The following is a 14,041-nucleotide window of genomic DNA, read 5'->3' on the forward strand; positions in this document are numbered from 1 at the left end:
TAAACATCCCTTCCTGTTCTACCTCCTCTGAAATTACAGCCCCTTAACAGAAGCAGTGTGTCACCAGTAACAGGTAACATTTCTGTTGGTGTCCAGTTCTCTGAAGAGTGCTTTGCCAGAATGTGTACATATGCACCCATACACTGGGGATTAAACCTAGGCCCTGTGCATACTCTGCCGCTTAGCTACATTCCCAGCCCTGCCTAAGGCACATCTTGAACCCTTTCCACAGCCCCTGACTAGAAGCACTTTGGATGGAAGCACATGGAACAGCAGATCAGGCATACTTGATATATATATATATATATATATATATATATATATATATATATATATATATGGCTGACTGTGCCCACACTGGTTCCGCTGCATCCAGTGCTTTCCTGGATTCGCAAAGGCTTCTTCTGGTGAAGTTACTAACTGATGGCCTTGGTTCTTCCACTCTACTGCTACTGGTTATTTGTCCCCAACCATGCTGGAGGTTAGCTGTTGTTACTAGTGGCCTGCTCAAACTGGACAGTAAAAGGCAGGTCCCATTTCTAGGTGCCCAGCAAGCTCAGGAGTCAGTTTAGCTGGTGGGAGTGAGAGGCACCTTCATCCCAAGTTTTATTCAATGCCTCTGTGACCTCTATAGCTACCAGGAACCAGCTAAAGTGTATCTTCTTCTCTCAGAGTTGCTGGCATGCACAGAACCCTGATTTGTGGAAGCCTTCAGGAAGGCAATGCCTCCATTACCCAGGCCACCCACATGGATGGAATCTAGTACTGGCATATCTGGCTCATTTTGGCTCACTTCCCCAGCTCACTACAAGACAGACATTAGCACAAGACTGCCTGTTTACTCGCATTGGGTAGCTAAAATCACTAGTGGATGTCACATCCAGGTGAGTCTGTGTCTTTCCAACCTGGGAGAATCTGTCAAGTCCAACTGGCTGGGGCCTCTCCACAGCAGCCTTCTCCCAGACCTATGTTTCTATGACCTTCGAGGGGGTGCGCTGAGGTGACCACTTCTCACACAGACCTCCCACCTTGTTCCTTCCTTGCTATTTTCCGGAATAATTTCCTAGGCTGGTAGAGGAGACCAATGTCTACTGGGCTAGGTTAAGGCAGAGTTCCTGCCTTGCACGTGGGTCTGTCCCCAGTGTTCATGCCCTGACAGACCAGGCGTGTGGGCCACAGCTGCTGCTTTCAGGCCTCACATGGTGGGAGACCCAGGCCCCTTTGCCTGAGACTACAGAGCTGAGTCAAGCATGCTTTGTGTTTCTGGCTGGCTTCAGTTCACAGCAAAAAAAAAAAAAAAAAAAAAAGTGTCTGAACATTAGACAAGGGTGCATTTTTTTAAAATTTCAAGCCTTGATGCTGCTACTTGGCTCTTCCAGATGGACATCAGGCTGAAAGGCAGACTTAGAAACTTGACCAAAAAGACTCCACCTTTGCCTGGGGACTCCTCCAGAGGCCTGGGCACTGACATTCATTTAAAACTTTCATTAAAGTCACAGAAAACTAGACCTAAAGTCTCAAATGAAATTCTTTTTCTGCCACCTAGCTGTCAGCTGCCAGGCAAGTCACTGAGCCACTGGGAATTTTAGTTTCCTGTATAAAATGTAGAGAAAGGCTGCTTCACAGAATACTTTTCAGGATGAAAGATACTACCATCCACTAACATAAACACCCAAGTTCCCTAAGCTGCTTAGCACATCCATGGCAGTATGTACTGAATGGAAGAGATCAACATGAGGGATGATTACATGCATGATTCTCACTGAAAGAGGAAGAGTGCAGGCTACCCTACAGCATAAAGCCCAGTGAAGATTTCTCTGCTGCTGGGGCCACATTCTGCCTGCTACTGCGGAGACTTCCTCTCCCCTACAGCACTGCTCCAGCAGGTAAGAGAACAAACCTCGGCCCTTGCCAGCATCACTTAAGGAATGAATGTGCGACCTGCTTCTTGTGTTCAACCTGTGACTGCTAAAGTGTTGCCAAGATTCCAGCCTCCCACTGAGCAGAATTTGCATTCCACTTTGGTATGTGTAACCAGGCTGGGCACGCCAGGAAATCAAAAACACCCAAGTCCAAATGGCTGCGCACTGCCACTGAGCTTGTTTTTCTAGAGAGGCTTAAAATGACAACTGGACCATATACCCAGAGCTAGGACACGAGTCAAGGAATGGAGTGTGCCAGAGCAATTAACATTTAGCAGACAGGCTTTACACCAGAAGCTGGTGGTGGAGCTATGACAACCAGATCTGACCTCTTGGCATTTCAACATGCTAGCTGCAACTGAGGAATGCCAGTGTCCAACAAGCACAAGAAAGCCACATGAACCCATGCTCTGTCACCTGACTCCGAAGCAGGGAGGCTCATGTGAACAACATTAATGAGGACTGCCACTGTCTACCGAGCATCTATATTTTCTCTTACCCTCCTCAGGAAAACAGTGGCATTATTCATTTCCCAAGGAGCAAAGTGAGGTCCTTCTACACCTTGACCAAATGACATAGCTAGTGGATGTCTGGCTCCTAGTTTGGAATTAGCACAGTGTACCTGCACAAGGTGGGACAAGGAGTTCCCAAGAAGGAGATGCAGAAGCAGCAGGATGGTTCAAGCAAATGGAGTTTCTCTCTGGTGGGAAGCAGGCAGTGGGAAGGAAAGAACTCAGGATACTTTAAACCATCTCTAGCTTACTTAGAATACCCAATACAATGCAAAGGCTATGTAACTAGCTGCTATATGCTACTGTCTACAGAAAAAAACAGTACATGTTCAGTATAGACACAATTTCTTTCCAAACTTTTTCCATCTATAATTGGTTGAATCCAGAAGCAAAACCAGCTCACCTGGAACACCAACTTTACATTTTTTGGTTTTATGCAGTGTTTCCTTCCATCCTTACATATCTTATTCTTCTTTGGATAGAACCACAAAGTCTACTTTGGATGCCACTTTCCCTGTTGGTAGGTACACACCCTCCTTTGCTCCCCATAGTTTCTACAGAAGCTGTGTTGCACTTCTAAGGCTCTATACGGATAAGCACAATAGACTACAATGAAAGGAACACAGAGACTTAATCTCTCCTGAGTACAGAGCTCAGTCTGAAGACTCCAATCTGGCTGTGATGCTTGGGACAGCTGGAGGCCCAAGATGCAGTACAGAAGCAAAAGCTCCTTTTCTGACAGATTTATTGGATTTGAAGTCCCTGTATGGTTTTAATCCCTGCAATCCTTTGTCAACTTCTTCAGACATCAAAAGAGGCCATGAGGTATAGTAATGACCTCTGAAGTCAAATCACATAAGCTTGGTGACTTTTTATTTCCTTAGCCTGCCTCCTGAAATTATTCAGTGTTGCTCTGGGTATATGTTGCAATCATGACAGCGTGATCATGGGAACAATGAAGCAGTGAGGCAGAAGGTGCCTACAGTTTTACCAAAGTGTCTTGTTTGTGAGGATGCAGCTGACACACCCATACTGACAGGAACAATTAGCACCAAGAAGTCCTGAAAAGGCAGAATTCATGAGGCATCAATTATGGGTGAGAGGAAGCCACCATCTGCCAGTGGGCACCAGAGTATCACCAAACTGGAAAGGGAAAAGAAGTGGGCTGGATCAGACCTAGAAGCCTCTCTGCCCACGTTAAAACTGAGTAGCTTCTTTGCCTGTCAGCAGCATCACAGTATCAACACGTTCTGTGTGTGTCTTGCTCAGTCTCACACCTGAGGAAGCTAAAACAGTTGATGCTGATGCAGGAACCAAGCAAAAGAAAGAGCTGCACAGGCTCACTCTCCCAAGGCAGGGACACCCAGATTGTTTTTAAACCCATGCCCGAGGCCTCCTCGGCCTTTCCTCCCTACACCTCCCTCCCACCTACTCAGTTCTAAGCCCATTTCCCTGTGAGACAGAAGGGGCACAGCTCCTCTGGTTCTTGGCTGCTCATGGCCTTGGAGCTGCTGTTTGGGAAGGGAAAGAGCAGTGTGGCAGTGGATAAAAGAAAGTGCTAGGGCAATACTTTTAGTCTTGCAATTGCTTCCACAGTTAAAAGCCACAGCTATAATATGAATGAAAACGAGAAGTACCTCGGTGAGGTGCAGAGCAATCATAACACACAAGCATGCCCTACTAGTTTAGAGTATTTGGATTGCAGAAGCTGCTAGAAATGTCATCTGGCTAACATATACACCAGTGATTCTGGTTTCTGGCCATGTTAAATAAAGCCTCTGCTTGTTTCTCTAAGGTTTAGAATCTTAAACTATATCTTTTATTTCAAAATCGAAAACAAAATAACTTGCCAGGCAGAGAAAAAAATCTGAGTAGAAGATGAAAGCTTGCTCGTTACCAGCCCATTCCTATACAAATGGGACTGGATGGAGAGGAATGGCCAACATTAAGGGAAACTTCACAATGAAGACTGGTAACTGACGTGCCCCACAGAGAAATTTCATTATTTTTCCTTAGCACACAACATGTTCCACAATGCAGTAGAACCAAATACACATTTGTCTACAATAAATTTTAAGGAACACCTGTGCAATAACTGCCCTTGTTTCCTGTGCTGTTGGGAAAGGAAAAAGTGAAAACAAGAAAGCAACAAAACCCAGCAGCACCCTTTTGCAAGCCAGCTAGTATGATCCCTTGGTACTGTCACAGGAGCTCCTGCAGGCCACACCCACCCTGCCATATCAGTGAGGAAGAGGCAGTGAGACTGGTTTGGTCATCTGCACTACAGTGGAAAGGAGACCACAGTTCTGGCCACAAGTGGATCTGGCACATTTTTAGGTGAGATTTTAAAAGTGTCACGGTGTGCACACAGGGCCGGCAAAGGAGTTTTTAGAGGGAGGTAATGAATGCCTGGCGGCAGAATGGACAGTCCAACTGTTTTAGGGGGGCCTTCCTGTTGAAGAACAGGAGTTAGGGTGCCTCAAGGAAGGTGTTGGTTCGGAAGATGGAGGAGACAATCTTCCCTGTGGCATTGATGGTGCCTTCACTGTCTGAGCTGGACTCAGAGTCGCTGCTTCCGGAGTAGGCGCCCAGACCTGGGAGGATGCCAATGCAGACGGCAGCGGAGGGGCAGTGAATGGATGGGCCACTCAGGGAGGTACTTCCAAGAGACACACAGGATGAGGCCTCTGCAAAAAAAGAGAATTTTTATTCATCACCTTTTCAAAGGTGAGGGGTCTTTACATACGTGCTGGGCTGGATATAAGGTTGTACCTAACAAGTCACCAGGCCGCAAACAGCCCTGTGTAGTCAATCTCCTTGTCATCCTCATTTTATAGACAGGGAAACTGACAAAGCAAATGAGGCTCTGGGAGGTGAAATGACTTCTTAAGGTCAAGAGGCAAACAAAGTTAGGACTTTATCCCCAGAGCCTGACTATACTCTTGTTCCCCACCAGAGAACAAAAACCTTGCTTACTTTCCAGGGGAGTTTTGCTTCCCTGTCCTCCTAAGGGGAACCAGTGTTTAACATTAATCCCTACTCACTTTGGACACAAGATGGACATCCGGAGATGAAAGACTTCCATATGTTCTCAACAGTAGGGATGAAGCCAGATTAAGAGAAATCTGTGACATTAACAATTGTATTGTGTCCTCAGCTTATGGGAATATTTGCTCCTTATGCAACTAGTACAGATCTACTCTGAAGCACAAACTTTAGCTGCAAAATAACACTTTATTAAGGAAGGCTGGTTTTCCCTGATGAGGGAGACAAGCAATTCAGAAACCAATTTAACACAATTTTTGCCTTCTAGTTATGTTCCTCTTTTACAACTGAGAAAACAAGCCAATCAGGTAACATTTTAAGACCATGCACAATGTCACTAAGTAGGTGGGGCTCTTTTCTTCTCAGGAAACCCATACTTACCCTGCCACTCAAAGGATGGAAAGCTTCAATCTAGAAAATGTAGGATTTGAAGGGTAAAGAAAGCCACTGCACTGTACCCTGTCTTCCTTCTGAATGTTTCTAGCCTCATTTAACCAGTGTCACAAACTGCTATAATCACTGTCACAAACTATATTATCCCCATTTGCTGATGAGGGGAGTCAAATGACTTGGCAGTCTAATAGGCTACTGAGAGTAGAAAACATTTAAACTTGAATCAAGTAGACACCTCAAGTAGATGTAAAATGAGACATGGTTCCAAGCATATGAAACAAAGAGTCCGCAAAAAATACTACCAAGAAACTGAACACACTGTTCCATGGCCAGTGTGCAGAATTCAGGGGCTCACAGGGTCACTCCAACCAAGAAGGAAACTGCTAACAATAAACAATAATACGTGCAGATGTTAGAACGTAAAACATTTAACAATAAACAATAATACGTGCAGATGTTAGAACGTAAAACATTTAAACTTGAATCAAGTAGACACCTCAAGTAGATGTAAAATGAGACATGGTTCCAAGCATATGAAACAAAGAGTCCGCAAAAAATACTACCAAGAAACTGAACACACTGTTCCATGGCCAGTGTGCAGAATTCAGGGGCTCACAGGGTCACTCCAACCAAGAAGGAAACTGCTAACAATAAACAATAATACGTGCAGATGTTAGAACGTAAAAAAGGTGAGGGCAGACAATGTTCACAGAGATGTTAAAAATATGGTTACAAGAAAGCAAGGCAAACATCTGCAACTATATCACAAAAGCTAATGTCTTTAAGATTACAAAGGAGTCTAATCTTAAGAAAAAAAACCAACTGAACAGAGAAGCAGAAAAAAGACATCAACAGTTCATGGAAAAGGACATATTTGAACTTTAAACATAGGAAAGGAAGACATTAGGAGGGACACTATGAGAAGAACAGCTAACTTTATATGCTGCTGAAGGAATATAGAGAAATTTGGCAATGACCTTCAAACATAAACACTGTACCTAAGAGAATAGTCACTGCAGCACTGTTCACAGTAGCACAATGTCCATTAATAGGCAGCTGGCTAAGTAATGGACTCCTATTCAGCCATCAAGAAGAAAGCATCTTGAGTGGGGTATGATTCCATGGTTAGGATTTTGCCCAGAATGCACCATGCACCAAGTTCCATCCCTAGGCACTGGGGGGAGGCAGGGAGGGAAGGAGAGAAAGCCAACAAAACAAAGCATCTGTCTTGGTTATGTTTCTCTCGTTGAGACAAAATACCTGATCCTAAAGTGAAGCAAGGAAAGGTTTATTTAGCTTACAGTTTTTTGAAGGTTTCATTCCATACTAAGCTGGCTCCAAGGCAGAAGTGGCACAGCTGAGGGCAACCGTTCATGGTAGCCACAAATGACAAGATAAAAAAGGGCTAAAAGGGGAAAAAAACATGTCAGCTTCCTTCCCTTATACTGTATGCCAGCTCTGCCCTGGACAAGTACAGCACTCACACCACCAATCCCAATGCCAGACAACAAACCAATCACAAATGCTAGATTCAGCCACCTCCATGACTGCATGAAGCTTGGGGGGCCACCTAGAACACAAACTATAACAGCATTTCCATCTGTACTGGAATTGAATTAATTCAAGATATTGTGATAAATGAAAAAGGCAAGGGGCAGAACAGCATGCATAAGTTATAATTTGGGAAACAGGTATAACCATGCATATGTATGACAACATCAGCAAAAATATATGCAAAAGTAGATGCAGTGGCTCCTCTGGAAGAAAAAAACTGATGTTTCCACAGTCTTACGGGACATGACATCAAGCAATATCATTTATTACTTAAACATTCATTATTGCTATGCATAACATACAGAAGGATGCTTTCAGTATTCTGGCAGAAAAATATGATTGTTTTAAAAATATGTATCTTATAAAGGTATGTGGTTCCATTACTTAAAAACTAATTTATGGCTGGGCATAGTGGTACACCCCTATAAGTCCAGCACTCAGAAGGCTGAGACAGGAGGATTAGAAGTTCAAGGCAGGCCAGTCTGGGCTGCATAGCCAAACACTATCTTAAAAAAAAAGAAAAGAAAAAGAAACAAAAAAACCACTAATTCATGTGAAAGTTCGCGAAGAACATGTTTTATCAAGTATTTTAAGTGTAAACTGAATTTAATGGGCTGAAAAAAGAAAGATCAAGTTCAGAATGCCTATGAGGATAACAGCTGGCCTTAAGGAAGAACAGAAGCCGGCTACAAAATGTGTGATCAAAGAATCTGGACCACCGTGCCATCATTAGGTTAAACGAAAAGACCAAAACCTCCAATTATATAGGAAGTTTTAAGAAAGAAAAGAGACTGCAACTCTGACAAATTTCATTCCAAGAGCAGTTAGCTGTCCAAAGAGGAACAAAATGGTGCCCTCTGACCTCACACATTTGGTGAAGTTTCCTGCCAACTCTTGCATTTGCTGTATTCACACTGTCATACCAAATTAACACACAAAAAAATTACTATTAGAGTGTTCTTGGGATTCAGACAGATGCGTGACTTGGGAATAGATGGGGCCAACTTGTGCATTCACTAGCTCTGCTCAGGCAGGTCTTCAGGAGGAAGCTGAATCTCTATCAGGATCAAGTAGCTTCTGAGGGATTAAGGGGCAAATCTGAGGACAGACTCAGAAGCAAGTTTCAGGGTATCATTCTTATGCAGCCTTATATCCTAGCAAAGGAGGCTATTTCTTGCCTAATTTCATGAAGCAGAACACAGGGATAAGACAGCATACAGAAAGACAAAAAAGATGTCTGCTTGAGATAGTTCAAAGAAGTCACACAGTCTTCCTTCCCACTGACTCATTCAAACAGTTTCTATCAGGAAGTAAGCATCAGATAAAGCATCAGATAAAGTAAGCATAGTTGAAATGTGTTTAAAATTTTTATATAAGTCAGGAATGTATGTGCACGTGTGTGTCTATGTGTGGGTATAGCCTATTGTGCTAACATGTCTTAAGATATTGTTAAGATAGTGAAATTATCAGTCTTATAAATTCTATCCTAATTTCTGCTGTTTCTAACAAATCGATAAATTGGTCTCAAAATTCAGACAAATCAAAAGGACCCCAAATAAGCAAACAATCTTGAAAAAGCAGTAAAAACACTCATATTTCTTGATTTTAAAACTTACTACAAAGCTACAGTGATGAAGACTCTGTGGTAATGGTATAAGGATAGACTTAAAAATCAATGAAACAGAAAAGAAAAACCAGAAATAAACCCATATATTTAAAATCAACTGATTTTCAACAAGAATGCTATGCCAGTTTAGTGAATGAAAGATTAACCTTTTCAACAAGTGCTTTCAGGATAAAAGGATATCCCTGTAAAATAACACTGAACCCCTTCTGTAGGCCAAAACAGAAACAAACTTTCTAGGCGTGGTGATGCATCCCTATAATCTCAATACACCAGAGGCTGAGGCAGGAGGACTGCCATGATTTCAAGGCTTGCTTAGGCTACACAGTAAGATTAAAACCAGCCTAAACTACCAAGATAGCAAGACCCTGTCTTAAAAAACAAAACAAGGGGGTTGGGGATTTAGCTCAGCGGCATAAGCGCCTGCCTTGCAAGCGCACCGTTGGGAGTTGGATCCCTGGTACCGATAAAAAAAAAAAAACCCTTAACAATCAAACGAACAAAAAACAAGAAAACTAACTCAAAATGAACCAAAGACTGGATGTAAGAACTAAAAATCACAAATTCTTGGAAGAAAATTACAAAATTCTTAGAAGAAACAGGCATAAATCTTCATAATCATGAATTAGACAATGGTTTCTTATGTATGATAAAACCAAAAAAGAAAAATTCATAAATTGGATGTCATCAAAATTAAAAGCTTTGGGCTGGGGATTTAGCTCAGCGGTGTAAGCACCTGTCTGGCAAGTGCTAGGTCATGAGTTCCATCCCCAGCACCAAAAAAAAAAAAAGCACTGAAAAAGATGTGAAGAAACGAGAACCCTCAGATTCAATATAAAAATAGTGCAGGTGCTTTGAAAAATACTTTAACAGTTTTTTAAGAAGTTAACTATAGAGATACTGTATGACCTAGTAATTCTACTTGTAGGTATTATACTCAAGAGACTGAAAAAAGGATTTCACAAATAAACATGTACATGAAAATTCATAGCAGCATGATTAACTTTAGTCAAAAAGTAGAAACAATACAAATGCCAAACAAACTGTGACATACCATACAATAGATATTATTCAGCCATTAGTAAAAACTATTAATTCATGTCACAAAACTTTGGATGAACTTTGAAAATATTATATTGACTGAAAAGAAACCAGGCACAAAATGCCACATATTGCATGATTCCATTTATATGAAATGGTATAGAAAGGAGTCTATTGAGACAGAAAAAATAATGGTTGCTACTGGCAGAGGAGAAGAGGGAATGAGAAATAACTGCTAACAGTACAGGGTTTCTTTCAGGTATTGAAAATGTTTTGAAAATAGACAGAGGTGATGGTTGCACAACCCTGTGAACATAGTAATAACTACTTAACTATAATCTTTAAAGGATCAATGTTATGATATATGAATATTTCAGTAATTTTTGAAGTTTATAAAGCTGGGGAGACTGGCACATTCCTGTCATCCCAGCTCTCTGGGAGGCTGAGCAAGGAAGACTGTAAGTTTGAGTCCAGCCTGGACAACTTGGCAAGATCTTGCCTCAAAATAAACTTAAAAAGAACTACAGATATAACTCATGTGTGTAGGCCTGGGTTCAATCCCCAGTACTGCCAAAAGAAAAAAAAAAAAAAAAAAAAAAGCCAGATACCATGTTTGGTCTCTGGTTGGATTCTAATTTTAAAAACAAAAATTGCCAAGAAACATTTTTTTTTGATAATTTGGAAAAATGGATACTAATTTTACATTTGACATTTGGTAATTATTGTGACTGTTTTAGATATGATCATATTTCAATTGATAAAACTAGCCAAAAAAGAACTTACTTTTCAGAAACACATACTGGAGAATTATAAAGTGAAATGTCTGGCATTTGTTATAAAACATTACAGCTCAGGAGGTATAGCCTAGTGTAGAGTATCTGGCTACCATGCTCAGAGCCTTGGGTTTGATTACTTAATGCTGCAAAATAAAAAATACATTTAAAAAAGTATTGATATGGGGTAATTATACTACATAAGAAATGTATAATACTGTTTCCCTGTGGAAAGGAGAGCAGATAGAAGAGGTATCTTGAGTGCAAGGGAGTTTTCACTGAGGGTCCTATTAAAAGTAGGTTCTACAGCAAAAGATGAACAGTGACAGCCCACTATGCCTGATACTCTAGGCAAACATTTAAAAAAGTACCCTTTTTTACTTAAAAGGGAGAAATAAATGTGAGTCTTGTTTACAGATGACCTGCTGAATTTACCTCAGAGTCTCAATCCCACAGGGAGTCAGAGACAAAACTGAAAACAGTTGCCTAAATTCTTCATCCCTAATACAGCCCCCAGGAATATTCTCCCTCGCTTACAACTTTATGCCACTTAATAAAGACAGGCTTCATCACATAAAAGTAACTACCAAAGAAAATGTACTCCTAGAGACTGTATTAAGCTTCTAGATCCAGGGGCTGGGGATTTAGCTCAGCGGCATAAGCGCCTGCCTTGCAAGCAGGCAGTCGTGAGTTCGATCTCTGGTACCGATAAAAACGAAAAAGACAAAAAAAAAAAAAGCTTCTAGATCCAACACACTTCAACAATCAACTGGAGCCAGGCATTCTGCCTCCCATGGGGAACAATACAGGCGAAATCAAGAAACTTGACATTCTGGGGAGACAGAGAAATTTTCTTCTGTGAGTAGAGGGCATCTGACCAGGGCTTTGTAAACAGTCCTAAGAAAACACAACTGTCATTTATCAGTTCCACTGGTTTCTAATACATTACTTTTGCAGAGCAGCAGACACAGTCTTGGGTATTTATCTTGCTTGTTATAAAATAGTTTGGCAAATTAAATTTAGATAGGCTTGTTTAAAGAGAGAGATGTACATCCATTCACAGATGAAATGCATTCCAGTCCTTTACTGTGCTTCATGTGCAGTATGAATAAAAAAAAAATCTGTCACTTACCTTGACTCTTGTCATCTGGGTCAGGGTCTGGTTTCAGTCTTTTCACACTATTGCCACTCTCTGAGCTGTAATTAAAAAAAAAAAAAAAAAAAAACCAGTGATTTGAGCTATGTCAATCTTGAGAATCAAAGCTTAGGGAATCAGGAGCTCCAAGAAACTATTAATGTATCACAGGCAGCCTCAAGGAGGTTCTGAAGGAGGCCTACAAGGATTTGAAATGAAAAGCCTTCATTTTAGGTTCTTAATCTCTTCCAATTATAAAATTTATTATAAAGTCAAACTCCTGATAAATCCAAGGGGTGAAACAGGTAACTTATAATTTTTTGGTCATCTTTATCATTCACTTTTTTTGGTGGGTTTTTTTTTTTTTTTTTTTTGAGACGGAGTCTCACTATGCAGTTCAGGCTGGCCTTGAGCTCACTTTGTAGCCCAGGCTGGTCTGGAACTCGGAAACGATCCTCCCACCTCAGCCTCCCGAGTGCTGGGATTACAGGCATGAGCCACCATGCCTGGCCATCGTTATCATTTAATTTGATTAGAAGATTTCAGACAGATTTTAAGAACACTTGGATATGGTTTACAAATGGCAAAAACTTAATTGTTAAACATTGAAGAAAACATTTAGAATAAATTTAAATGTCTTTTGGGGTCATTTGTCACGGTACCTTGTTTTTATTTGATCTATTTTTGAAAAATGAGTACCCATGTGAATATTAGGAAAGTAGGCTTGAGACCAAAAGCATTATAAAAGATAAAGGCTACTTAATAAGAACTGATTTGCTATGAAGAAATAATTCTGAACATCTAGGCATCTTACTCAAAATATATATGCAACAAAACTACAAAGAGATATCAATCAATCACTATGATAGCAGGAAATTTTAAAATACTTCTCTCAAGCATTGAAATACCAGCAAACAAAAAAACCCAGATTTTAAAAAACAGAACAAACAAATTTACTTGTTAGACCTCAACAGAAACCAGAAACAATTATAAAACACTGATTCTCCTCAAGCTTACTTGGAACACTCATAAACATTAAGTTCAGGAATGAGTGACAAAGTCTAAAGCTGCCTCAAAAGCATTAGTAAGCTCAGGGCCTACCTGGCAAGTGTTTGATTCTTGATACCAAAAAAGAAAATACAAAATAAAGTACTCCAAAAAGACCCTCTCCCCCACCAATAAAGAAAAAAGAATCAGTACATATAAACCATGATGCAATTGTTAGAAATCAGTAACAAAAGATGAATATGATACTTAATACTCTCTAAGATTCCATTAATAATAAAGTGCCAAGATGGGACAGAGATCCACGTGAACCAAAGAAATGTAAAGTCACCTAAACATGGAAAACTTAAAACACACTTCTCAATTATTTCCAACTTAAAGTTATTAATAGCAACTTTAAAAAGTTTAGTAGGAAATACAAAATTTGTATACAACAAAAGCTGAGGAATGTTTATAGCTCTGGATGCTACTGAAAAGGCTAAAAATGAACAAACTAGGTATGTGACAGATGTTTACAACAATAAATATAAGGATAAACTTGAAGAGAGTAAAAGATCCCTGACTGATGTTTTAAAATTTTGTTGTAGTTTTTTTTTTCCTTTTTATCCTTGAATAAAATGGATTTGAAAAAAAAAGAGAAGACATCCTTTTAAAAAAGGTGTTTGTTTTGTTTTTATGTCTCATATACATAGATACTAGTGGCTTTCAGACTTTGACCAGGCATCAAATCCATGGAACTTTTAACAATGCAGACTCCCATACTTCACTCCACACTTTCTGAACCAGGATGAATGTGAGGCCAGGGAATCTATAGTGCTTTCTATTTAAGGATCTTGCTATCTAATTTAGGCTGGCCTTCAACTTACTATGTAGCCAGGCTAGCCTTGAACTTGCAGCAAACCTCTTGTCTCTACCTCCTAAGTGCTAGGATTAAAATGTGTCCCACCTTACCTGGCAAGGAATTGATATTACTCAGATTTCCAAGAGACCTAATAAGTCTAGGGCAGTATAGATTAGGAGGAAGTCCTACTCTAGGA

General features: G+C 40.5%; 1 protein-coding gene across 6 annotated transcripts in view; it reads right to left on the reverse strand.

Annotated features, from left to right (window-relative positions):
* Positions 1 to 4,230: 4,230 nt before the first annotated feature.
* Positions 4,231 to 14,041, reverse strand: part of Psme3ip1 (proteasome activator subunit 3 interacting protein 1) — a 32,547-nt gene continuing 22,736 nt past the window's right edge. For all 6 annotated transcript variants that reach the window (XM_063247372.1, XM_063247371.1, XM_063247369.1 and 3 more), the window contains 2 exons: positions 11,997 to 12,061; positions 4,231 to 5,121 (listed from right to left, as the gene is read on the reverse strand). In XM_063247372.1, coding sequence (XP_063103442.1) covers positions 4,904 to 5,121; positions 11,997 to 12,061 — 283 coding nt within the window. In that variant the 3' untranslated portion in view covers positions 4,231 to 4,903. The remainder of the gene's footprint in view (positions 5,122 to 11,996; positions 12,062 to 14,041) is intronic.

The sequence above is a fragment of the Cavia porcellus genome, unplaced genomic scaffold, assembly GCF_034190915.1.
Source record: "Cavia porcellus strain 051 isolate PalLab524CR breed Dunkin Hartley unplaced genomic scaffold, mCavPor4.1 scaffold_4, whole genome shotgun sequence".
Taxonomy (NCBI): Eukaryota; Metazoa; Chordata; class Mammalia; order Rodentia; family Caviidae; genus Cavia; species Cavia porcellus.